The sequence below is a fragment of the Phyllostomus hastatus genome, unplaced genomic scaffold (assembly GCF_019186645.2).
Source record: "Phyllostomus hastatus isolate PE091 unplaced genomic scaffold, TTU_PhHast_1.1 phas_scaffold_555, whole genome shotgun sequence".
Taxonomy (NCBI): Eukaryota; Metazoa; Chordata; class Mammalia; order Chiroptera; family Phyllostomidae; genus Phyllostomus; species Phyllostomus hastatus.
The window spans coordinates 14,384,231-14,408,304 of NW_025334036.1; the positions used below are offsets into that span (position 1 = coordinate 14,384,231).

At 46.1% G+C, this 24,074-nt stretch overlaps 1 protein-coding gene across 4 annotated transcripts in view; it reads right to left on the reverse strand.

The window, feature by feature from the left end:
* Nucleotides 1-24,074, reverse strand: part of HERC2 (HECT and RLD domain containing E3 ubiquitin protein ligase 2) — a 198,849-nt gene extending 174,775 nt beyond the window's left edge. Inside the window, exons 1-3 of one of the 4 annotated variants that reach the window (XM_045824954.1) lie at nucleotides 23,964-24,074; nucleotides 18,172-18,274; nucleotides 1,813-1,927 (exon numbers count right to left, since the gene is read on the reverse strand). In XM_045824954.1, coding sequence (XP_045680910.1) covers nucleotides 1,813-1,927; nucleotides 18,172-18,243 — 187 coding nt within the window. In that variant the 5' untranslated portion in view covers nucleotides 18,244-18,274; nucleotides 23,964-24,074. Of the gene's footprint in view, nucleotides 1-1,812; nucleotides 1,928-18,171; nucleotides 18,275-18,772; nucleotides 18,861-18,912; nucleotides 19,041-19,260; nucleotides 19,859-23,963 lie in introns of those variants that run through there. The other 3 variants (XM_045824955.1, XM_045824952.1, XM_045824953.1) reach the window with 3 other exon arrangements.

Below are 24,074 nucleotides of genomic sequence, written 5' to 3' on the forward strand. Positions count from 1 at the left end.
TCCCTGGTGCTTCATTGTGAAAACTCCCACACACCCAGAACACAGAGAGGCGCGCGCACAGTGAAAAGCCACGCCCCTCCCCAGCCACACCCCCTCCCCAGACCCCACCCCTTCGAGTTCCTCTGTGCTTAGGTGAGTCTCAGGGTGCCCTGGCTCTGTAACTGTCTGTCCATCCCCGCCGCTTACCCCGGCTCCCCTAGACACTGCATGCATGTAATTAACCCGATCCAGTTCAGTTTAGTTTTTTGTCTTCAAGGTGAAATTTAGGCATCATGAAATGCATGTATTGTAAGTTTACTATTCCACAGGTTTTGACAAATGTACCATATTTTGCCATGTATAATGTGTACTTTTTTGCTCAAATTTTTGAGGGAAAAATAAGGATGGGCATAATACATGGGCAGCCCCAGGTACTTAAAAAACCAGCTTATCTTGTTTTTGATCACTTCAAGGCCCATATTACACAAAGTGCAAAAGTAGTTGGAGCAGACTTGAAAATTCCTTTATTTATTTATCTTTTAAAAGGGAGAACAGGAGGGAGTTTGGGGGGATGGGTGAAAATGGGAAGGGACTGAGATGCACGATTTGCCCATCAACAGTCCCAGGGACGTAAAGAACTACATAGGGAACGTAGTCGATGATACTGGAATAACCATGCTGTTGGTTAAACATGGAGTCAGATGGGGACTGGACATATCAGAGTGACCACTTTATAAGTTATATAAATGTCTAATCACTACCTTGTACACCTGAAGCTAATAGATTATTGTATGTCAACTGTAACTGAAAAGATTTTTTAATTTTTTAAATAGTAAAAATAATTTTTAACAATTACTATTTGCCTTGGACAGGTGGCCCGGTTGCTTGGAGCATCGTCCCATATGCCAAAAGTCTGTGGGTTCGATTCCTAGTCAGGGCACATGCCTAGGTTGCTAGTTTGATCCACGGTTAAGGTGCATACGGGAGGCAACGGATCAGTTTCTGTTTTTTCCTCTCTCTCTCCCCCCACCCATCTCTCCCTCTCCTTTTCTCTCTAAGCATATCCTCAGGTGATGATTTTTTAAAAATCACTATTTATGGCTAGCCAAGGCAAGACATACTTTCAAAACTTAAAAGAGAAGCCCTGACTGGTGTATCTCAGTTGGGTTGGGTGTCATCCCACAAACTGAAAGGTCAATGGTTCAATTCCCAGTCAGGGCACAGACCTGGGTTGCAGGCCAGGTCCCCAGCTGGGAGCTTGTGTGAGGCAACCACACATTGATGTTTTTCGCCCTCCCTTCCCCACTCTCTAAATAAATAAAATCTTTAAAAGAAAACTTAAGCCCTGGCTGGTGTGGCTCAGTGAACTGAGTGCCGGCCTGCAAACCAAAGGGTCACCAGTTCAATTCCCAGTCAGGGCACATACCTAGGTTGCAGGCCACGTGGGGACACATGAGAGGCAACCACACATTGATGTTTCTCTCCCTCTCTTTCTCCCTTCCCCTCTCTCTAAATATAAATAAATCCTCTTTAAAAAAGAAAACTTAAAAGAAGAAATATTAATTGATGTTCCCAGAAGTTGCAGAGGAGACATCAGAGGAAGGACACCACAGTGAGAAGGTTTTGCACAAAAAGGCCTTCCATACACACAGCACGATAAAACCCCAGCAGCTGTAACACGAACTATGTTTAGATAACCACCAGCAAAGCGAAACAAAACTCCGAAGAGTTATTTTCAGACACCCCTGTTTCTATAGCACATTCCAAAAAAATCTATAAAACATAACTTGTGCATGTCTTCACCAATGAACAGGACCAGTGAAAGAACCTTACCTTTTCTAGCGGGCAGGTCTCCAGTCGGGGGTGACTCTGCCCCGGTGTAGACGATTTCTCCATCTTTAACCATCTCATTCCACAGTCCACAGAGCCCATCTCTCGTGAAGGCGAGCTGGCAATGACAAGGAAGACACGCTTACAGAGTGTGACCATACTCACAATGACATGCTCACATAGCGACATAGAGAAAATCTCCTTTTCCCTTCAACATCCAATAAAAAAGTATCCCAAGAGAAGCAGTTACATGAAAAAGGCACAGAGTACGTAACCATGCTTACACTATGCTAATGTTTGTGTGAGGCACAAGGGAAAAACGCACGGGAAGCCTGTGCCGTGGGAGGACCAATCAGAAACAAATAGCAGTGATTGCCTGCGGGGCACAAGAAGGACACGCGAGTGGAAGGCAATAGAGAAGAAGGAAAACAAGATTGTGAATGTAACTCCTTCGTTTTTTACTTCGAACACAGTAAATGATTACCGTTTTCAAAAGTTCAAATTAAATCATAAAAAAAAGCAAAACCTACAACTGGTAACAAGCAAAGAAACCTGCGTTTACTAAAAAGAACAGTATTTCAGCCCGACCAGCGTAGCTCTGTGGGCTGAGCACCATCCCACAAATCGAAAGGTCACGGGTTCAATTCCCGGTCAGGGCACATGCCTGGTGGTGCAGGTTTGGTCTCCTGTCGGGACATGTGCAAGAGGCAACCGGTGAAAGTTTGTCTGCCAAGTTCATGTTTCTCTGCCTCTCTTTCTCCCTCCCTTCCCCCTCTCTAAAAATAAATAAATAAAATCTCAAAAAAAAAAAGTATTTCAAGAGATATTTGAACTATACATCTTTAGTCAGATAAAATACAAGGGAAAAAACTTAAACTGTACACATTGGTCTTATTGATAATCACAGTGTTGCCATTAAAACTTTTTCATATTTCGTGTATACTGATACAGCAATGTTAAACTAACAAAACCTATGTTTATGATCAAGTATGTTGATGTTACTAGAAACTGAGGTTTTAAGTGAAAAAGAGATCAAATCGAGGACCTTTTTAAGAACAACCTGAACTGGAAATCTTGGTATGATTGGTATTTGACTCTATCTGCCCGCCCTGTCTTTGGGAGGGACCCAGCCCACAGGTGGCAAACACAAGGCCCATGGGCCAAATCTAGCCCCCCGCCTTGTTTTATCCGGCCCGGCGCCTTGTTTCTACCCGGCAGCGCTGAGCTCCCGCTTAACTGCTAAGGAGTAGTTACATGTGCACAGTCCTAAAGTTACATGCAGCCCTTTGAAGGCAACGACGAGGCTGATGTGGCTCCTGGTGACAATGTGTCTGACACCCTTGCCCTGGAACCAGCAGCACTAACTGGGATGAGTGTACCCTACACCCAGAGACTGGTTCCCAAGGACCACTTCCTCTGTGTAAAACCCGGGCCCTTGGAAAACAGGCTGATCCGAGGACCAGACCAGACAAAACGAGCCTGTACGATCTCGTTTTTGCACCAAAAAAGTTAGTCAAAGCCTGTTGGAGAGTCTACTGGCCAAATTTAGAACAATTATGGGTATCAGATACAAAACGACTGTGGTGGACAGCAAATGTAAATAAAAACATTTAAGTCCACACTGATATTCAAAGAAGAAAAAAAAAAAGCCCCAGCTGGTGTGGCTCGGTTGGTTGGGCATCGCCCTGCTAACCGGAAGGTCACAGTTTGATTCCCAGTCAGGGCACATGCCTGGGTTGCAGGTTTGGGTCCCAGTAGGGCGTGTGCAAGGGGTAACCAATCACTGTTATCTCTCTGACATCGATGTTTCTCCCCCTCTCTTTCTTCCTCCCTTCCCCCTCTCTAAAATCAACCAAAGCAAAACCATTTTTAAGAAACACAATAAACAAAACTGCCCTTGCCTGTCACCATCTGAAAGGCAGGAGAGGATTCTGAGAGCAAGCAACCAGCAGGGGCAGGGGAATGGCAGACGCCCAGAGGAGGCAGGCGCCCATCCCAAAAACTGCAGGTGCAGCTCTCCCCCGACTCACGCAACACATCACACTGAAAGAGATACATCTATCTGCCCACCTTTTAGTGAAATGTGGGGCCTGTTTTTGGTTCAGGAGACCCCTAACTAGTCCCCTGTCACCACTCCAGCATATGCCACCTTCGTGACACATTCCCTGTTTCCAGTCTCAGTTCCTTTAAAGAAGTGAGTCCTGACCAGGTGGTTCGATGGGTTGCAGCATCATCCACACCACCAAAAAGGTACAGGTTCAATTCCTGGTCCGGGCATGGACAGGAGGTAAGCAGTCAATGTTTCTCTCTCATATCAATGTTCCTCTCTCTTCCCCCCTCCCTTCCTCTCTCCCTAGAATCAATAAACATATCTCACCTGTGAGACCTCAGGTGAGGATTAAAAAAAAAAAGAACTGAAGGGCACTCTATGAGCGATCACAGCACAAAATTCTTCTGGACTTTCAAGACTTTCCCCCAATCCTTTACAGTTGTCTTGTCCCTAACCTGCATAAGGAATTTTTATAGCATCTCATTTTCATCCAAAGAATGCAGAGTAGTCCCTGGCTGGTGTGGCTCAGTGGATTGAGTGCTGGCCTGCAAACCAAAGGGTTGCCAGTTCAACTCCCGGTTGGGACACATGCCTGGGTTGCAGGTCAGGTCCCCAGTAGGGAGCGTGCAAGAGACAACCACACATTAATGTTTCTCTCCCTCTCTTTCTCCCTCCCTTCCCCTCTCTCTAAAAATAAATAAATAAATAAAATATTTTTTAAAGGAATGCAGAGTAGGCAAAACTCTAAGACAACCCTGGCACGCTGGTGCCCACGAATGCTACACAATCCCAAGTGTGGGTGGGACAGGTGGACACAATGACATTTCGCCCTGTGACTCAGTTATTTCCCTCTAGGGCAAAGGTAAAGCATTTCAATTAGGAACAATCTGACAGTAACCAGGTGGGAGGGGATAGTGGGGGGCAGGGGGCAGGGTTTTCAGGAACAACTATAAAGGACACATGGACAAAACCAAGAAGGTGTGGAAGCAACGGAGGGACGTGGGGATGTCTGGGGTGGGGGGGAGTGGTGGGGGGTAACTGCAGACAACTATAATTGAACAAAAATAAAGTAATAGAAATAAAATAAAAGAAGGCAATAAAAAATAATTTATATATATAGTTAAGATCCTATATAATTGAGGTCCCACACCCTAGTTGATCAGGAGAAAGATTGTCCCTGGGGGCCTCACTGGGCGAGGCCATCCAGAAGAGCCACTCTCCGCAGCTGTGACCTGCCATGGGCTGCCCGTGGAGATGGGTGGCCTCTAGGAGCCCAAGACAGTCCCAACCACACAAACTGGACTCTGCCAACCAGGACACCAGGGAGACCCTGGGTATAAGCGCAGCGCGACCTGCACTCTGTGAGACCCGAAGCCAAGGACCAGCCAAGCCACAGCCAGACTCCTGACCCATACAAACTAGGACAGAGCGCATACGTGAGTTGTTTTAAGCAGTTAAATTTGTGACCCGTGACAAGACCAAACCAATTCAGTATCCAACTCAGTTTTCATAGTAGCCACAGATCTGTTCACACCACCAACAGGGGAACTGCCGTGTACACACTTGGCACAAAAGCATCTTGGCGAAACTATCAACTGTCAGGGGGAGAAGTGAGCTCCTTCGCAAAAAATGAGCTATGCCCTGGCCAGGCAGCTGCATTGGCTAGAGCCTCAGCCCCGTAGGCCAAGGCTGCTGATTTGATCTCTGTTCGGGGCACATACAAGAAGCAACTGGTAAATGCATAGCTGGGTGGAGGCACAAATCAGTGTTTCTGTCTTTCTCCCTTGCTCTCTCTCTTAAAAAAATCAATCAATAAAAAACCTTTTAATTTTATTATTTTATTTATTTATTTTCTAGAGAGAGGGAAAGGGAAAGAGAGGGAGAGAAACAGCAATGTGTGGTTGCCTCTCACGTGGCCCCTACTAGAGACCTGGCCCGCAACCCAGGCATGAGCCCTGACTGGGAATTGAACCCACGACCCTTTGGTTCACAGCCCATGCTCAGTCCTTTGAGCCACACCAGCCAGGGCAACCTTTTCATTTCTTAAAAAGTGGGCTACAAACGTTCAGGGCCCCTGAGGTTTCAACAAGGAAATGGAAAGGTCTGGCTCCTCTGCTCATTCGGGTAAGAGGAGGCCGGCCGAGACCTGGTACTGGGGTTCAGTCTGGTCCCCACACGGCCACGCCAGGCTGGAAGCAACGGCAGGCACACTGCACAGCCTGTGGGCACTGGGCTCTAACAGTTCACGCAGTCTCGAGGTGCTCCAGAGAACAAATGATCACGTCCTACGTCAAATGTTACCATTGATAGTTAGCTATTTATTAAAAGGAAAAAGGACCAATGGAAATTAGCCATTGAGCTTAATACACTGGGGAGCAGGAGCCTCTTTGCCCCCCCAGGAAGCTACAGTTTCACACCCCGGGGGGTCACAGCATTGCTCTGACAAGGGGATTAACCTCCCCGCTCTGGTACCAGAGTGTGGAAGGAGGGGTGCCCGGCCTGTCGGTCTAACCAGGGGGTGGACCGATCAAAAGCCCACAGAAACGTGGGCAGTTGACTGGTTCCTTAGAAAAAGCACCTGGTCCTTCCCAAACCCACACTAGTATGATCCCAGAAGAATAGAGAAGTGCTGGCACACACGCATGAGCTCTCTCCCCCTCTCTCCCACCCGGGAACACACTTGCCCCATGTGCTTGCATGTTCTCTCTTGCCCGGACCACCAGACCGTGCAGGTCCAGCAGCTACCAGGGCCCACAGCAGACTATGTGGGCTCCACAAGACTGAGCTTTAATATGAAGCAGAAACTCTGGACACTGGATTTTGTTCCAGCCTTGGTAAAGACACGGTTGGACTTATCCCACAGCAGGACGGAGGGAGATGGCACATTGGGAACCCAGGGGACAGTGTCTACTTCCATTTTGTCACACCACCATCTCCCGTGCATGAGTCCTTGGAATGCTTTCCTCGTGACCCCACGGAAGTGCCTAATTTCTCCCCAAGACACAAACTTGGTGTTCATGCAATGGATGGAGGCAGAGGGAGAAACCAGAAAGAGAGAAAATAACTTAGGAGGCCTTTGCCAAGAGCACCCCCACCAATAAAGGATGAGAACCCTACCCCAAGACTCGGGCCGCAGAGTACTTAACACATTTTAGACCAAACTGGAAGCAATGGAAATGAGAGAGAAGTGGCTCAGTTTTAACCGTTGAAATCTGCACTAACTACGGGGCATAAATAAGGCACTCTTCTCTACACACGTAATAAGTAAACGCAAATCCAGGCTGCAGTAGAGCGCTCAGGGTTCTGAGTGTATTCACAGCCATGACTACAGGAGATGCCCACCGCAGAGAGGCAGTGGACCAGCATTCTGAGCCCCACGGCACGGGGATAACCCCCGGGTGGCTGGGCTCCGGGCACCACTGTTTTTGAGGAGCAGCCCAGATTAAAAAGCATTGCTATTCAGTGCTATGAAAAAGAAGGAAAAAGCCAAAAGATGAAACGTTTAAGGAATAAGCTCAGGAAAACATTCACGTGGAAATGAGAGCTATCACCACGGTCCAATCTTTATCACTTGGGCAGCGTCAGGAGGGCAGAGGGCGGGGCGGTGATGTGGAAGGAGGGGACCGGGCATCTGCAGGGACACGTGCTGGAGGAGCTTCCCGGGAACTGAGGACCGGAAGATGGGAATGAGCCACGGGCTCCAGCGACCACCACTCAAAGTACAAGGTTCGGTCACTGGACAGGACTGGACGAAGGAGGAATGTTACGGAGACAATAAAGCAAGCATCCCGGGGGAGGGCTGGAAAGAGCCAGACTGTGGAAGGCAGAGATGAAGCCCCTGGGGGAACATCCCGGGGTGCTGGGAAGGGAGCTAGGATGCCCAGGAAAACGGGAAAACAACTACGGCATTGTAAGAACAGCCTGCACAGGGAATGAAAATCACTTCAACTTGTCAATTTCAGAGACTCTGTGCATCCCTGACCAGTGTGGCTCAATGGGTTGGGCATCCTCCAGCAGAGTGAGGGGTCGGTCGCGTGTTCAATTCCCGGTCAGGGCACAGGCTTGGTCCCTGGTCAGCAGCATATAAGAAGCAACCGATCAGTGTTGCTCTCTCACACCAATGTTTTCCTCCCTCTTTCTCCGCTTCCCCTCTCTAAAAATAAATAAATATTTCTTTTAAAAAAAAGTGTTTATACAATAGTCTGTACTTACTCTTCATTTGTAGTTAATTTACACAAAACTTCCCAATAGGTGGTAACAGAAGTTTTACATTTTCTTTATCATTTTTTTGTACAAAATCCAGATACTTATCATTGGTGCTATTCCATCCTAGGAGCCTCTTCCATGTTGCTCATTCCTACCTCACATCTGCCTCTAAAAGAATAAGGGTGAATTGAGCGCAGGCTGCGAACCAAAGCATCGCAGGTTCGATTCCCAGTCAGGGCACATGCCAGGGTTGCAGACCATGGCCCCCAGCAACCGCACATTGATGTTTCTCTCTCTCTCTCTTCCCCCCTCCCTTCCCTCTCTAAAAATAAATAAATAAAATCTTTAAAAAAAAAGAATCTGGTTTATTTAAAAAAAAAAAAAAAGAATAAAGGCAAAGTCCTGAAAAGAAGCCAGTGGGCTGGTGGGGGAGTCCCAACAGGCCCAGGTTTGAGGCAGAGAGAACAGAGGTTCAAGGACACGTCCCAGACCACCCGACACCAACGCAGTCGGGGCAGGACCTGGGGAGAGGCCTACCTCCTAAGCTCATTCTTTCTCACCAACGCCATTGTGCACACCCATGGGTACAGGGAGGAGGCCTGGGGGGCCACCAGGTCCCCCGCCTGGGCGCTGCCAACACCTGAACACCAGAAAGGATCAAGCAAGGCAACCCTTAAGATCTGCATTAAAATGACCTCTAAAAACAAACTAGTAAAATGACTGCTTCACAACTGTGTAGTTACGCAGTACCACTGACAATAGAATGGGCCAGGTCAGTACATGAAATCTGATCAACATACGGGCTAGAAAATGTTTATCCTTCCTATCTTTCAAATATGCCTGAAATGTTGTCTGTTCAAATATTTTCGGATGACTAAAACAAAGGTTATCTGCCCTTTTGTTTTTTTTACCCTTGCAGAAAAATACCGAGCAGCAATTCCCAGAAATCTGAAGGATGACTTCAAGAGCAACCGGGAAGGTCAGGCAGAAACGTGAAGTGCATCTGTCCGCAGACAGGGAGCTGGTGAGGAAGAGCAAGTCCGGAACTCTAGAGAGGAGGAGACTGAAGCCCAGAGAGCCCAAGACTGTGTCCCAGACAGGGGCCCAGTGCCCATCAACGCAACCATCGTCACAGCTGCTGAGACAGGCTTCCCCAGGCCACGGTGAGGACTGGGACTGGTAAGGTGCTCTGAGAGGCACCTCAGAGGGCGGCACATACAGGTGAGGGGGAAGCAAGCAGACCCCATCCCCCCAAGGGAAGGCGCTCAGTTTTGCATCATTTCAGTTCCTGGCAGCTTTGCAGTAACCTGGCATTGCTGGTCCTGCTAATTTGGTAATCCTCTCCAGAGGAGCCTGCTGCTACCCGGAGCCTCGAATGATCACAGGTTTTTACGTACAATGTGAAATTCCAAAATAGTAACAGGTAAGGCAAGACCAGGGGATTGAAAAAAATGGAAAAAAAAAAAAAGAGCAGACAATAGAAACAGATCAAGAGTGAATCCAGAAACCAGAAATGTAGACACAGACTTGGCCCTGAAAAGGAGAACCCCAGCAATGGATTAAAGTGCTGACAGCCCTGGGCAGACGCCAGCCCAGAGCACAGCCGGGAAGAGGAAAGGAGAACACAGCATAGGGAGCCCAGGCCCTGGCCCCGGAGTTCAGCCAGTTGGAGCATCATCCCAATACACCAACATTGTGGGTTCGATTCCCGGTTAGGGCGCAAAGAAGAATCAACCAAGGAATGCATCAATAAGTGGAACAACAAGTTGATGTCTGTCTGTCTCATATCAATAAAAGTAATAAAAATAAAATAAACTAATTTTTTCCCAAAATAAAATAAAACAAGACAGGAAGCCCATGAACCCCATGAAACAGCCTGTTACTACAGGGGTTGGCAAACGACAGCCCAGCCCTGATTTTACATGACCCCCACACAGGCTGAGAATGCCCACCACATTTCTCAGTGGTTGAAAAGCAATCAAGAGAAGGAAAATATTGCGTGGCATCTGAAAACGACGACGTGCAAACTTCAACACCCACAAAGTTTTATTGTTTAGCTTTTGTCTGTGGCTGCTTTCATGTGCCTACCGCAGAGGTGGGCGGTTGTCACCGAGAACACACAGCTCCCAGAAACATTCACTACCCGGCCCTTTCCAGAAAACGTTTGCTGACTCCGTGATACTGCGCCGACCCCCACTCAGCCACCAGTACAGCAGGTGCTCAGCGGGCACAGGCATCAGGCACCAGGCACCAGGCACGGGAGGGGCTCTTCTACCAGGTTGGCGAGAAGAAACCACAGTACGGTCCGTGGAAGGAAGCAAAAGGCGGGAATTAAAATAGCCAGTTCCTTTATCTCTGCCTGACACATGGTGAGTGTTCAGCCCCAGGGGGAGCTAGCTCCTGCTGTCCCGCCCCCTTCCAGGCAGTGTCATTCGCTCCGGGGTAGGCAGCTGGGAAGCCATACCCCATGTCCTGTTGTGTGACATACAACCGAGACTGAACACAGAGGGCAGGCCACAGGCTCACTGGGGAATCAAGCCAGAGGGAGGAGGAGACGCAGTCAAGCATAGATGCTGTGCAAGGTTTGATATGCGCAAGCAACCAAAAGATCAAATTGAAATTTCGACAGAGAAGTGGAAACCATAAAACAGTACACAATGTGGCAGTTAAACTGCCAAAACGCTTGATACATTTAAAATAGATGCATTTTTCACCCTGGCTGGTGTGGCTCAGTGGACTGAGTGCTGGTCTGCAAACCAAAGGGCAGCCGGTTCAATTCCCAGTCAGGGCACATGCCTGGGTTGTGGGCCAGGTCCCCAGTGCGGGGGCACACCCGAAGCAACCACACATTGATGCTTCTCTCCCTTTCTCCCACCCTTCCCCTATGTCTAAAAACAGACAAATAAAATATCTCTAAAATTTTTTAAAATACATGCATTTTCCTAAATACATCTCAATTAAATTCTCTTAACAAAAACATGGAAAATCTAGACCCCCAAAATACCTAAAATTTCAGAATCCAATGAATGAGATTGAAAGTGGATTAGTAAAACCTGTGCTTCTACCTCTGAAAGATGACCTTCCTTAGGAGAAAACCAGACAAAATATATCAAAACAGCTGTTTTCAAACCCTGAACAGCAGGCAGCCCAGAACTGTGATCAGGGCAACAAATGAAGTAAGGCCTACAACCACCCGAGCTTTCTGCCTACAAGCAGCCTCCCAAGCTGCTGCACGGGAAAGGGGAGCCAATCGGACCCCAGAGGTCTTGCCAAGTTGCGGACCCAGATCAGGTATAAGAAGGTCAAAATAACAAGAACACAGGAGAGGAGGGAGCTGCAGAGAGAAGCTGATCCCCAGAGGTGGGCAGAGGGGACCCGAGTCTCTGGCTGATCAGAGCCCAAGGCTGGCGCCAGAAGCATCAGGAAGGAGGAGGCGCAATCCCTAGTATCCCTGTCTGGGAAAACCTGGTGTTTCCACCAACCAGCACGGAAAGACCTCCCCATACAACAGCCTAGGGATATGGCCTTCACAGGGCAGACACATTAGCCCAAGACTAATACAACCCGTGCTAGATCAGCCCAGACAAGCGTGATACTCAAGCTTTGAAGAGGTCAGAAGGATCAGCACTTTCCAACACAGGTGGCAAACACCAGGCCCGGGAGCCAAATGCGGCCCTCAACCTGGTTTTCTCCAGCCCTCCACCTTGTTTTATCCGGCCTGGCACCTTGTGTCTACCCGGCGGCAGCGCCAAGCTCTAGCTTAACTGTTAAGGAGTAGTTACATGTATACAGTCCTAACATTATATTTGGCCCTTTGAAGGCAACCGCAAGGCTGGTGAAAATGAGTTTGACATCCCTGCTTTACATGCACACCAGACAAAACTAAGGCTCTTTAAAGAAATAAAACAAAATCCAGCACAGAAGGCACCCAAGAAAAAAAAAAAACTTGAGCCCATCATTTTATGTTCTAGCGAAACTGACTTCCCAGGTAAAAAGGACACACACAATTCCATAAAAAATGACCAGGCATGCACACGTGCCCCAAACCACAGCCATCCATCAACAGCAATGACAGAAGCAGTCAGTAGAAATAAGCGCAGCAACGACCGAGATGATGGGACTGGCGGGTAAGAACATTCCAAGCACTGTGACAGAGGGGATCCGCATGCGCACAAAGGGGAGAGAACGTGAAAACGATGGCAAGTGAAATGAAATACTTAAAAATGGCCTCTCTCGAGATAACAAGTACATCTCAAGGGAAAACTTCAATGCGAAGACCGGATTAGACACTGCAAACTATCTGGCTGGGACATGCTTCGCTCTCTCCCGTTTAAAACTCGTTCTAGTCACCCTGGCTGGCGTAGCTCAGTGGATTGAGCACGGGCTGCAAACCAAAGCATCGCAGGTTCGATTCCCAGCCAGGGCACATGTCTGGGTTGCAGGCCACGGCCCCCAGCAACCGCACATTGATGTTTCTTTCTCCCTTCCTTCCCTCTCTGAAAATAAATAAATAAAATCTTAAAAAAAAATCTCATTCAGTCTAGTTCTACCCATGACTACAGGCGCACTGCACACCGCCAGCCTTCTTGTCCATCTGCAGTCAGTCAGAAATCAGCAGGCCTTTGTGCACTTAAAGGGCCCATGGAAAGAAACAGTATCTCCCGAGTTCTCACCCATTGATAAGTGTGTGTCCCTTTTACCTGGAAAGTCAGTTTTGCTAGAACATAAAATCATGGGCTCACGTTTTTTTTTTCCTTGGGTCCCTGAAATATGTTACTCGATTTTCTTCTCTATAAAGCCTACTTATTGAAATTTAACGGTAAACTCATTATCTTTCCCTTGAAACTATTAGTCTTTTCCAAGAAGCAGGGCTAAAAGCTAGTTGTTTAAAACAGAAAAGAAGGAAGGAAGAATAGCAGTGGCTGGTGTAGCTCAGTAGATTGAGTGCCAAACTTCGAACCAAAGGGTCGCCAGTTCGATTCCCAGTCAGGGCACATGCCTGGGTTGTGAGCCAGGCCCCCATGAGGGGCACGTGAGAGGCAACCACACATTCATATTTACCTCCCTCTTTCTCCCTCCCTTCCTCTCTCTCCAAAATAAATAAATAAAATCTTAAAAAATAAAATAATAAAAAACTTTTAAAGACTAACAAAATGTGTAAACCTCCAACAAGGGTGACCCAAATATAAAGATATAACCAAAACGTGAAAACACATGGAAGAAATCATAAGTCATCATGAACCCGTATTAAGCTACTTGTATTTATAAAATCTTCTATTTCCACATTTCATCTATGAACTGTAAAACCTGAAAACAGAATGCACCAAAATGTTCACATTTGCTGATCTTTAATCTACCAATGTTTCTACACATAAAGTGGCAAGGTATAAACTTAATTCTAAGTTTAACTTAATTTTTTTTTAAGATTTGTTTACTTCTAGAAAGAAGGGAAGAGGGAGAGAAACAGCAATGTGTGATTGCCTCTCACTCACCGAGTACTGGGGACCCGGCCTGCAACCCAGGCATGTGCCCTGACTGGGAATCGAACTGGCAACTCTTTGCTTTGCAGGCCCGTGCTCAATCCACTGAGCTATACCAGCCAGGGCCTAAGTAAAATTTTAAAAGCTAACATTTATGCTTAATCATTTCAAACTGATGGTTATAAGAACAGTCAAATAAAGGGTCCAAGTTGAACTATTGATATACACAACATTCTGATGGACCTCAAGGGCATTTTGCCGAGTAAACAAAGCCAGTGTCAAAAGGTCACATACCGTATGACATTCTCGAAATAACAAGATTATAGAGATGGGGAACAGACCCGCGGCTGCCAGGGATGGAAGGTGGTGGGGGAAGGAGAGCGTACCAGGAGGGCAGGGAGATCCCTGTGGGGAAGGAGCAGCCAGGCTCTCCGCTGGGGGGGGTGGCTTCGGTGAAGAAATGGCACACAGGCGCGCAACTGTACCCACGTCCATTTCCCAGCATGCACGCGGTGGCCAGTGTTACCTAAGTGGGGAAGTCTGGCTGAACAGTATGCTGTGACCTGTACTTTCTCTGCAACTTCCCATGAGTCTATTATTATTTCAAAATAAAAAGTTTTGAAAAATTGCTTCATACGTATCTAATTTCATGTTCCACTTCAAAGGAGCCCAAAATAGACACTGTAGGAAATTCATCTGAGCACAGCTTATCCAAGAAAGAACAGGATAAGGCCATTCTTGGGCCCTGAGCCTTACATCAAGACCAGTAAATAAATATGCGTGTATGTTTTAAGACAAAAAAGCTTTTAAGGTTTCCTGTGCTATTTTTTATAATAGTTCCTTTGCTTCATTGACTATTTGGTTCACTGAAAAACCTACCAACCGCAACAGACAGGACTTCTACTATAAATGTGCAAACAGTGATGGGAGTGAAGATAGCTAACACCTCTTCACTCTGTCTTTTATGGCCTCTTCAAGAGTAACACGGGAAAACATCACAATTCCAGGGCATCCCCACAACAATCAGAACACAGAGTTGAAAGAATAAAGAATAGTCCTGACTGGTGTAGCTCAGTGGATAGAGTGCGGGCTGCGAACCAAAGCGTCACCAGTTCGATTCCCAGTCAGGGCACATGCCTGGGTTGGAGGCCAGGTCCCCGGTGGGGGGCGCTTGAGAGGCAACCTCACATTGATGTTTCTCTCCCTCTCTTTTTCCTCCTCTTCCCCTCTGTCTAAAAATGTATAAATAAAATCTTTTTTTAAAAAAATATTAAAAAGAATAAAGAACACACATGTAAAAAACTGAAATAACCCTGCCAGCAAATGGGCACTTTAATAGAGGTAGCTGGCAGCAAGGTGCAGAGCCTGACTCAAGAAAGTCTAAAACCGCCCTGGCAGGTGTGGTTTAGTGGATTGAGCACAGTTCTGCAAACAAAAGGGTCGCCGGTTCAATTCTCAGTCAGGGTACATGCCTGGGTTGCAGGCCAAGTCCCCATTGGGGGGGTGGGGGTGGGGTACATGAGAAGCAACCACACATTGGTCTTTCTCTCCCTCTCTTTCTCCTTCCCTTCTTTCTAAAAATAAATAAATAAAATCTTAACAAAAATTAAAAAGAAAGTCTAGAATACGTATCTGTGTTCTTAACAATACACAAGCATTAGAAGTTTTCACAGTCTCCATAAACTTTTACTTTCCAAAGCCCCTAAAAACTTCTAGGGCATTTCAAAAAGAAATGACTGTAAAAAACAGATTTGCTAAATCCTACCGCTAAGAAACAGGTTTCTAAGCCCTGGCTAGCGTAGCTCAGTGGATTGAGCGCAGGCTGCAAACCAAAGTGTCGCAGGTTCGATTCCCAGTCAGTGTACATGCCTGGGTTGCAGGCCATGACCCCCAGCAACCGCACATTGATGTTTCTCTCTCTCTTTCTCCCTCCCTTCCCTCTCTAAAAAAATAAATAAATAAAATCTTAAAAAAAAAAAGAAAAAGAAACAGGTTTCTGCCCCACATATGAGTCATTAACCGAGTGTCAAGTCTATTGCCAATACAAAGCCCTGCCTAAGAGATGGGACACCCCACTGCAGGTGGGAGAGACACCAGGGTAACACCCGTCAGTACCCGGCTGGCATCCTCAGTATGCATCTGCCGGAAGGACTCCAGAGAGTGCAGCTATGTCTATGTGATTCCTTGGGGTAAAACAATGATATTCATTCCTCACATTTAATCGACAAAGCTGGAGGAACTGTATACAACCAGCAATCACCTTTTTCAATATATTAAATAGCTTCAATACCCATAACATAGATTTCGCCCTAGCTGGCGTAGCTCAGTGGATTGAGCGTGGACTGCGAACCAGGCATTGCAGGTTCGATTCCCAGTCAGGGCACATGCCTGGGTTGCAGGCCACGGCCCCCAGCAACCGCACATTGATGTTTCTCTCTCTCTTTCTCCCTCCCTTCCCTCTCTAAAAAAATAAATAAATAAAATCTTAAAAAAGGAGAGCACTCTGAAAGTCTAAGTGATACTCCTTATGTGTATCTGCCTGACTCATCGCGGGCACTCAACTCAGCATTGAATGAGTTTTCGGTCAAGATGCTAAAACTCATATTTAGCAGTTATTTCATTATGATTACTAGAAAAAAAAACTTCATTAGGTAAAGTTGTCTACTTCAGAAACTTTCCCACAATACAGAAACACTAATATAAAAACAATTCTGAAAATCAGTTTGCCTGAATCTCAAGATTTCAGAAGTAAGAAATTATCTCTCACCTCCCCCACCCTGGTTAAAAATAACATGACAAAGAAACAGACAGGAACTGCTAAATAAAAGACAGTAACCAAGAGTCACTACTATGCCAATTCTCGACTCAATTCTTTCTGCTTATTTCATTTTTTAAAATATTTTATTTATTTATTTTTAGACAGAAGGGAAGAGAGGGAGAAAGAGAGAAAGAGAAACATCAACGTGAGGTTGCCTCTCTCTTGACCCCTACTGGGAACCTGGCCTGCAACCCTGGCATGTGCTCTGACTGGTAATCGAACTGGTGACCCTCTGGTTCGCAAGCCCACGTTCAATCCACTGAGCTATACCAGCCAGGGCCTTTGTGCTTTTTTAATCTAACATTAGACCACTAATAACAATCCCATTGTCCACAACATAGTTCTAACACTTGGCTCTCATATGTGTCAGGACTCAAAACTCTGAAAAAATAAAAGAGGGGCAATTTTCCTTCACTACAAGTATCTGTGGTTTTTGATAAACCATCATGCAGTACATAAGATTGTATTTTAAGAAGTGGATTACTTGAGCCCTGGCTGGTGTTGCTCAGCGGACCGAGCACAGGCCTGTGAACCAAAGGGTTGCTGGTTCGATTCCCAGTCAGGGCACATGCTTGAGTTGTGAGCTGGGTCCCCAGTAAGGGGCACACGAGAGGCAACCACACACTGAGTTTCTCTCCCTCTGTCTATAAGCAAATAAATAAATAATCTTTTAAATTTTTAAAAAATAAAAAGTAGATTACTTGAGAAAAACTGTAAATGTTTAATCTCAAGGAAGAGAAAAAAATACATATACTACAAAGTATTCCAGACATTTCTTTTTCTGGTATTATGGAATTACAAAAGTAGTTTTTCCCAATCATTCACAAGACAAAAACAACCCTGGGTGAAGAATAGTCCATAGAAATATTAACGCCATTGTTTATTCCATGATTTCTACACAAGCTTGCAATTACCTTATTAAATCAAAACATGAGCAAGTCTAAGGGCAACATTTGTTTCCACATGTTCTTTTTTAATTAAATTTATTAGGGTGACCTAGGTTAAAAGGATTTATGTGGGTTTCAAGTGCACAACTCTATGACATGTCATATGTCTATTGTGTCGTGTGCTGTTTCCGCATTTTCCATGCTAAAATGCAAACACTGCTCTAAATAAGAAATCTCAACGATAAAGCAAACAGCTGAACTCTACTAGTGTCCCTCCAGAAGCACAACAAGCACAGGACACCATAAAATGAGTAACTCTCTTCAGAAAATCATAAATTGTGGCATGTCAGTTCTCTGCCACATAATTAACTGAACTTCTCAAACGTTATCACCATACAGTTACCAAGATATAGTTAAGAATGATAGACTTCTTAAAAATAACAGAAAATTTTGTACAACTAAACCTCAAGCCTCTTGCACTTATAAATAACTGTAATAAAATGTAGCCACACATTCTTTAAAAACAGCAATTAAAACCAACACAATAGCCCTGCCTGGTGTGGCTCAGTGGACTGAGTGCAGGCCTGCGAACCAGAGTGTTGCCAGTTTGATTCCCAATCAGGGCACAGGCCTGGGTTGCCAGCCTGGCCCCAGTAGGGGGTGTGCAAAAGGCAACAACACATCGATGTTTCACTCCCCCTCTTTCTTCCTCCTTTCCCCTCTCTCTAAAACCAAATTTTAAAAAATCTTTTTTAAAAATCTGACACAATAAATATTATGTTCTAAGTTACAGAAAATAAATCTGTTTCTCCAATATTGCAAGATCCGATCTGCATCACCCTTCATACCTTAGACAACCTTCCCCAGAATCTAAATATGGAGGCAGAAACACACCAAGAAAAAGGCTGATCAAAGCCCCACCTGTATATCTGTTTTCAACCATTTGGAGTCCAGTCGAGCCTGGGCCACCAAACAGAAAGACTCGGAGGGCATCTTTCCTCCAGCTTCCTCCCAGCTGTCAGACCTGCAGGTAAAACAAAAATGCCGAAGACTAAGGCTTGTCAGAATGTTACAAAGACCCTCCCGCCAGGTGTAATGCGGCAGAGAGAAAGAGAGAGAGCCAGAGAGTAGACAGGAGGGAGAAGAGTTGCGGGAGGAAAGTGAGAGGAGGCAAAAAGGAAGGAAAGATGGAGAGACGGGAGGGAGAGAGTGAAAGCCTACTTCCCACCAGGTGAGAGCCACACACGGGGTTCGCCCGGCTCCTGGACTCCGTCAGCGAGACCTTGAGGATAATGGTCGGTCACAGAAGACCGGACCACAATGTCATCCCCTTCCCTTAAACCAGAGAGAGAAACACAAACCCACGACAGGAATCCCACATTTCAACGACAAATGACAGCACCGTGCATCTGCCGCTTCACCCCAGACCAGTCGATGGAGTGTGAAACATATTAATCAAAATTCACACATGCAGGAAAAACCCAAAACAATAATCACTGAAACAGGAAAGACAACCCGAGACCTTCGCTGCGGACAGTCCGCGCAGGCCCAGGTCCGGCGGCCGCACCCACACCCGCAGAGCCCCAGCTGGGCCCAGCACCAAGACCCAGCCCGCGCTGCCAGGGCCGGCGGCCGCCCTCGCTATCCCCCTGAGACTAGGACCTGAAGCGCAGAGGGCCTGCCGCCCAGCTCCAGCGGCGGCGTGCGGACACTGCCTCCCAGCCGCCTCTGGCTCCGCCTGCGCCCGCGATCCCGGCTCCTCTCGCGGCTGGAGAGGTGTGCCCACGCAGGAATACCGCCCCCGCTTTCCAGCCAATCGAAGCAAAGCTCCTCCTGTGACTCAGCCAATGGAGGAAAGGATCCCGTTCGCCCCTCCCCCCAATTCTCCGGCTTCCTTCAATCCTGCTTATTTTCCTCTTTGGAGTGCAAACCTTGCGGTCACGGCCAATGGTTGGCGCAGGGAGGCGGGATTTCCGCCGCACGCACGCACGCACGTAGGCACACACTTACTACGATTCCGGGCTTCGCCCAACCCTGCGGAAATCTTTCCTCAACTGTGGGACTTGCGGAGCTTGAGGTACTGAACGGGTACGCGGCTGGGGGCACCCCCCCGGAACCTGTAGAAATGTGGACCCTGCGCGTGCAGTTGTCTCGAGTCTTCAAGAGTCTTGTTCTGTCTGTCCCAGTGAATGCAACCAAAATCCTGGACAGGAAACGTGGACCATCTGGTAGCACCGAACCCGTGGTCATAAAACAAGACTTAAGAAATATATAACATCACAGAAGTTGTTCACTAAATGGTAGCCATGCAAAAAAGAAAAGAAAGAAAAAAAGAAGAGAAATATATAGCAGAATTATGTTCTCTGATTATGAAAAAATTAAATTACAAATCAGTAAAAAGTACCAGGACGACCTCCAAACATTGAAAATTAATGAACGTACTTTTACATGGAACAAAGAAATCTCAAGGGAAAATGGAACTATTTTGAATTGAACAAAAATTAAAATATAACATCAAAGTGTATGGGGTTTAACCAAACCAGTGCTTAAAATGAAGTGTATGCATTAACTATTTATCCTTTTTCTTTTTTAAAATATATTTTATTGAATATGCTATTACAGTTGTCCCATTCCTCTCTTCATTCCCGTCCTCCCTACACACCCTCTCCCACCCACATCCCCCCCTTTAGTTCTTGTCCATGTGTCATAAGTTCTTTAGCTTCTACATTTCCCATACTATTCTTGCCCTCTCCCTATTTTTCACCTACCATCTATGCTGCTTATTCTCTGTACCTTTTCCCCTTCTCTCTTCCTCCCACTCCCCTGTTGCTAACCCTCCATGTGATCTCCATTTCTGTGGTTCTGTTCCTGTTCTAGTCGTTTGCTTAGTTTACTTTTGTTTTAGGTGTGGTGGTTAATAATTGTGAGTTTGTTACCTTTAGTAAAAAGGTTCATATTTTTTATCTTCTATTTCTTAGTTAAGTCTCTTTAACATTTCATGTAATAAGGGCTTGGTGATGATGAACTCCTTTAACTTGACCTTATCTGGGAAGCACTTTGTCTGCCCTTCCATTCTAAATGCCAGCTTTACTGGATAGAGCAATCCTGGAGGTAGGTTCTTGCCTTTCATGACTTGGAATACTTCTTTCCAGCCCCTTTTTGCCTGCAAGGTCTCTTTTGAGAAATCAGCTGACAGTCTGATGGGAACTCCTTTGTAGGTGATTGTCTCCTTATCTCTTGCTGTTTCTAGGATTCTCTCCTTCATTTTAATCTTGGCTAATGTAATTATGATGTGCCTTGGTGTGTGCTTCCTTGGATCCAACTACTCTGGGACTCTGAGCTTCTTGGACTTCCTGGAAATCTATTTCCTTTGCCAGATTGGGGAAGTTCTCCTTTATTATTTGTTCAAATAACTTTTCCACTTGTTGCTCTTCCTCTTCCCCTTCTGGTACTCCTATAATTTGGTTGTTGGAACATTTCAAGATGTTCTGGAGGTTTCTAAGCTTCTCCTCATTTTTTTTGAATTCTTAGTTCTTCATTATTTTCTGACTGTATGTTGTTTTCTTCCTTCTGGTCCACACCGTTGATGTGAGACCCAGTTTTCTTTCCATCACTATTGGTTCCCTGTTCATTTTCCTTCATTTCACTTAGTAGCCTTCATTTGTTCATCTATTTTGCAACTAAAATCATCCAACTCTGTGAGCATCGTGATCGCCAGTGCTTTGAACTGTGCATCTGATAGGTTGCCTATCTCTTCATTGCTTAGTTGTATTTGCTGTGGCATTTTGATCTGTTCTTCCATGTGGGCCACTTTTTTTTATGGTCTTGTTGCGCCTGTTACATATGAGGGGTGGAGCCTTAGGTGTTGACCAGGGCGGAGCACCACAGTCTTTGGGTTGTGATGCTGTCTGTGGGAGCGGGGTCCAAGAGGGAATAATGGCACTTGCTCCATTCTCTGTCAGATTTCAGTCCCTTCTGCCATTTCCTCCAACCAAACGTGGCCTTTCTGGTGCTGATTTCCATGTGGGTGGGCTTGTGTAGGTTCTAGGACCCTGTGGGTCTCTCCAACGAACTCTCCTGTGAGACTGGGAGTCTCTGCCAGCACCTCACCCCAACAGATGTTTTCAGTTGGTGTTTTGAGGCTTTATTTCCTGGTGCTGGGACCTGGGTTGCAAGCTCTGTCTCACTCCCCAGTTTTGCCTGGTTTATCTGCACACAAATGTGGGACCGCCCGGTCAGCTGCCTTGTACACTGGTACACCGAGTCCCACTCCATAATCACCACCTCACTGGGTGTGCCCGATGCCACCCTGTGCTCGGGGTCTGCCAGATGCCGCCAGCACACCCAGGGTCCACCCTCTACTGTCTTGCCCGCCCGGGGTCCGCCAGCCACCACTTTTTATGTCACAACCCCTCCCCACCCAACCCCTCAACTCTGCCCCTCCTACTGGTGTGGATGAATGTGTCTATTTTAACTCCTTGATTGTCAGACTTCCATACAATTCAATTTTCTGTCAGTTCTGGTTGTTATTTCATTTCTAAATTGTTGTTGTCTTTATTTTGGTTGTGCGAGGAGGCACAGTATGTCTGCCTACACTTCCATCTTGACCAGAAATCTCTTTTGACAAAATCTTATTACAGAAACTCTCAGCACACTAGGGCATCTATGAAAACCTATACACAAGCCAAAACAATCTTGAAAAAGAACAAAGAGCACCCATGCTTTGTAATATGAAAACTCTCTACAAAACTACAGCATGCAAAATAATGTGATACTTTCATGAGGATGAACATAGCCCTGGTAGGTGGCGCAGTTGGTTGGAACATCGTCCAATATACCCAAAGGTTTCGGGTTTGATTCCTGTTCAGGGCACATACCTGGGTTGTGAGTTCAGTCTGTGTGTGTGTGTGTGTGTGTGTGTGTGTGTGTGTGTCCCCTCACTCCCTCCTCTCTTCTCTCTCTAAAATTCAATAAACATATCAGGTGAGGATTTTTTTAAAGAAGGGTGAACATACAGATCAAAGACTAGAACACAGAAATACATGTCCAATTGATTTTGGGAAAGGCTGTCAAGACCATTACATGGTAAAAGAACAATATTTTCAGTAAATGGTACTGGAAAACTGGATATTCACATGCAAAAGAATGAAGTTGGACCATTACTTTACACAATGTATAAAAATTCATTCAAGACCTGGCTCAGTAACTCAGTGGGTTAGAGCACTGTCCTGATACACCAAGTTTATGGGTTTGATCCCTGGTCAGGGTATGAACAAGAATCAACCAATGAATGTTTCAGTAAGTATAACAACAAATCAATATCTCTTCCACTCTCTCAAAAATCAGTAAGTGGAAAAAAAATTTAAGATCTTATTTATTTACTTTTAAAGGGAGGGGAAGGGAGTGTGAAAGAGAAAGAAACATCAGTGCATGAGAGATACATCAATTGGTTGCCTCTCACATGCCCCCAACTGGGGACCTGGCCCACAACCCAGGCATGTGCCCTGACTGGGAATTGAACCAGCTACCCTTTCGCAGGACAGCACTCAATCCACTGAGCCACACCAGCCAGGGTAGTAAAGGAAAAAAAATTTTAATGAATTCAAAATGGATCAAACCTAAATGTAAGGTCCAAAGGTACAAAACTCTTAGAAAAACACAGCAGGGAAACATTAAAACACGGTTCTCCAACCTCTGGGTGGAGGACCAGTACCAGTCTGGTCCTGTTAGGAACCAGGCTACGCACCAGGAGGTGAAGTTGAATGTAATGCACTTGAATCATCCCAAAACTACCCCCGACCCTGATCTGTGGAAAAATTATCTTCCACGCAACTGGTCCCTGGTGCCAAAAAGGATGAGGACCACTGCTTTATAACAATGGATTTAGCAATGATTTCTTAGATACAACAACAAAAGCAGAGGCAACCACCCAAAAATAGATAAGTTGAATGCCATAAATTTAAAGCTTTGAATGGACCCAATCTTATTTAGGTCCCTACTTTTCATCTATTTCCCCCACCTCCACCCCAAAACCTATGGAATTTACAGACTGTCACCAGCAACATCTTCAATTTATTGTGTAATGTTCTCATCATGTTACTCTTCTAATGAAAAACCCGCCATGGCTGTTGTGGCTCAGTGGATTGAGCCCTGGCCTGGGAACCAGAGGGTTGCTGGTTCAGTCCCAGCCAGGGCACATGTCTGGGTTGCAGGCCAGGTCCCCAGTAGGGGGTGTGCAAGAGACAACCACATATGGATGTTTCTGTCCCTCTCTTGCTCCCTCCCTTCCCCTCTCTAAAAATGAATATATAAAATCTTTTAAAAAAGGAAAAAAATCTGTTGTCCCCTAGAAACTGCAGCATTTTACTCTCCCACATCCATCCGTCTTAGGGCATGAAGTGGGTCCCTGCCACTTTTAGACCATTATTTCTTCTGCCTTTAAAAGAACAACTTCTTTGTAACATTTGCAATCAGATTATACCACCCCCTGCTCCCGATGGCAACAATCCTCAATCCTTCCCATTACTTCCCAGGTTCACTGAAGATTGAAGTTCTCGGCTAGGACCTCCCCACCCCCCATCCTCCGCAGCTACCACGGGCCCCATTCTCAGGGTCCTTCCCAGCACAGGAGTCCCTCGCCTGGTGCCTTACCTCTCAGTTCCTCATGGTCTTTTTTTTAACCATCCTGCTTCCTGCTCCACTGAGCCACTTACCACAATCGGTTCCGTTCACCCAGTCACCTTGGAGGTTACAATTGGGAGCCTCTGGCTCACTGATCATCAAATCCTATTTTTCTAGTTCACTTCCTGGAGTAACTATGCCGA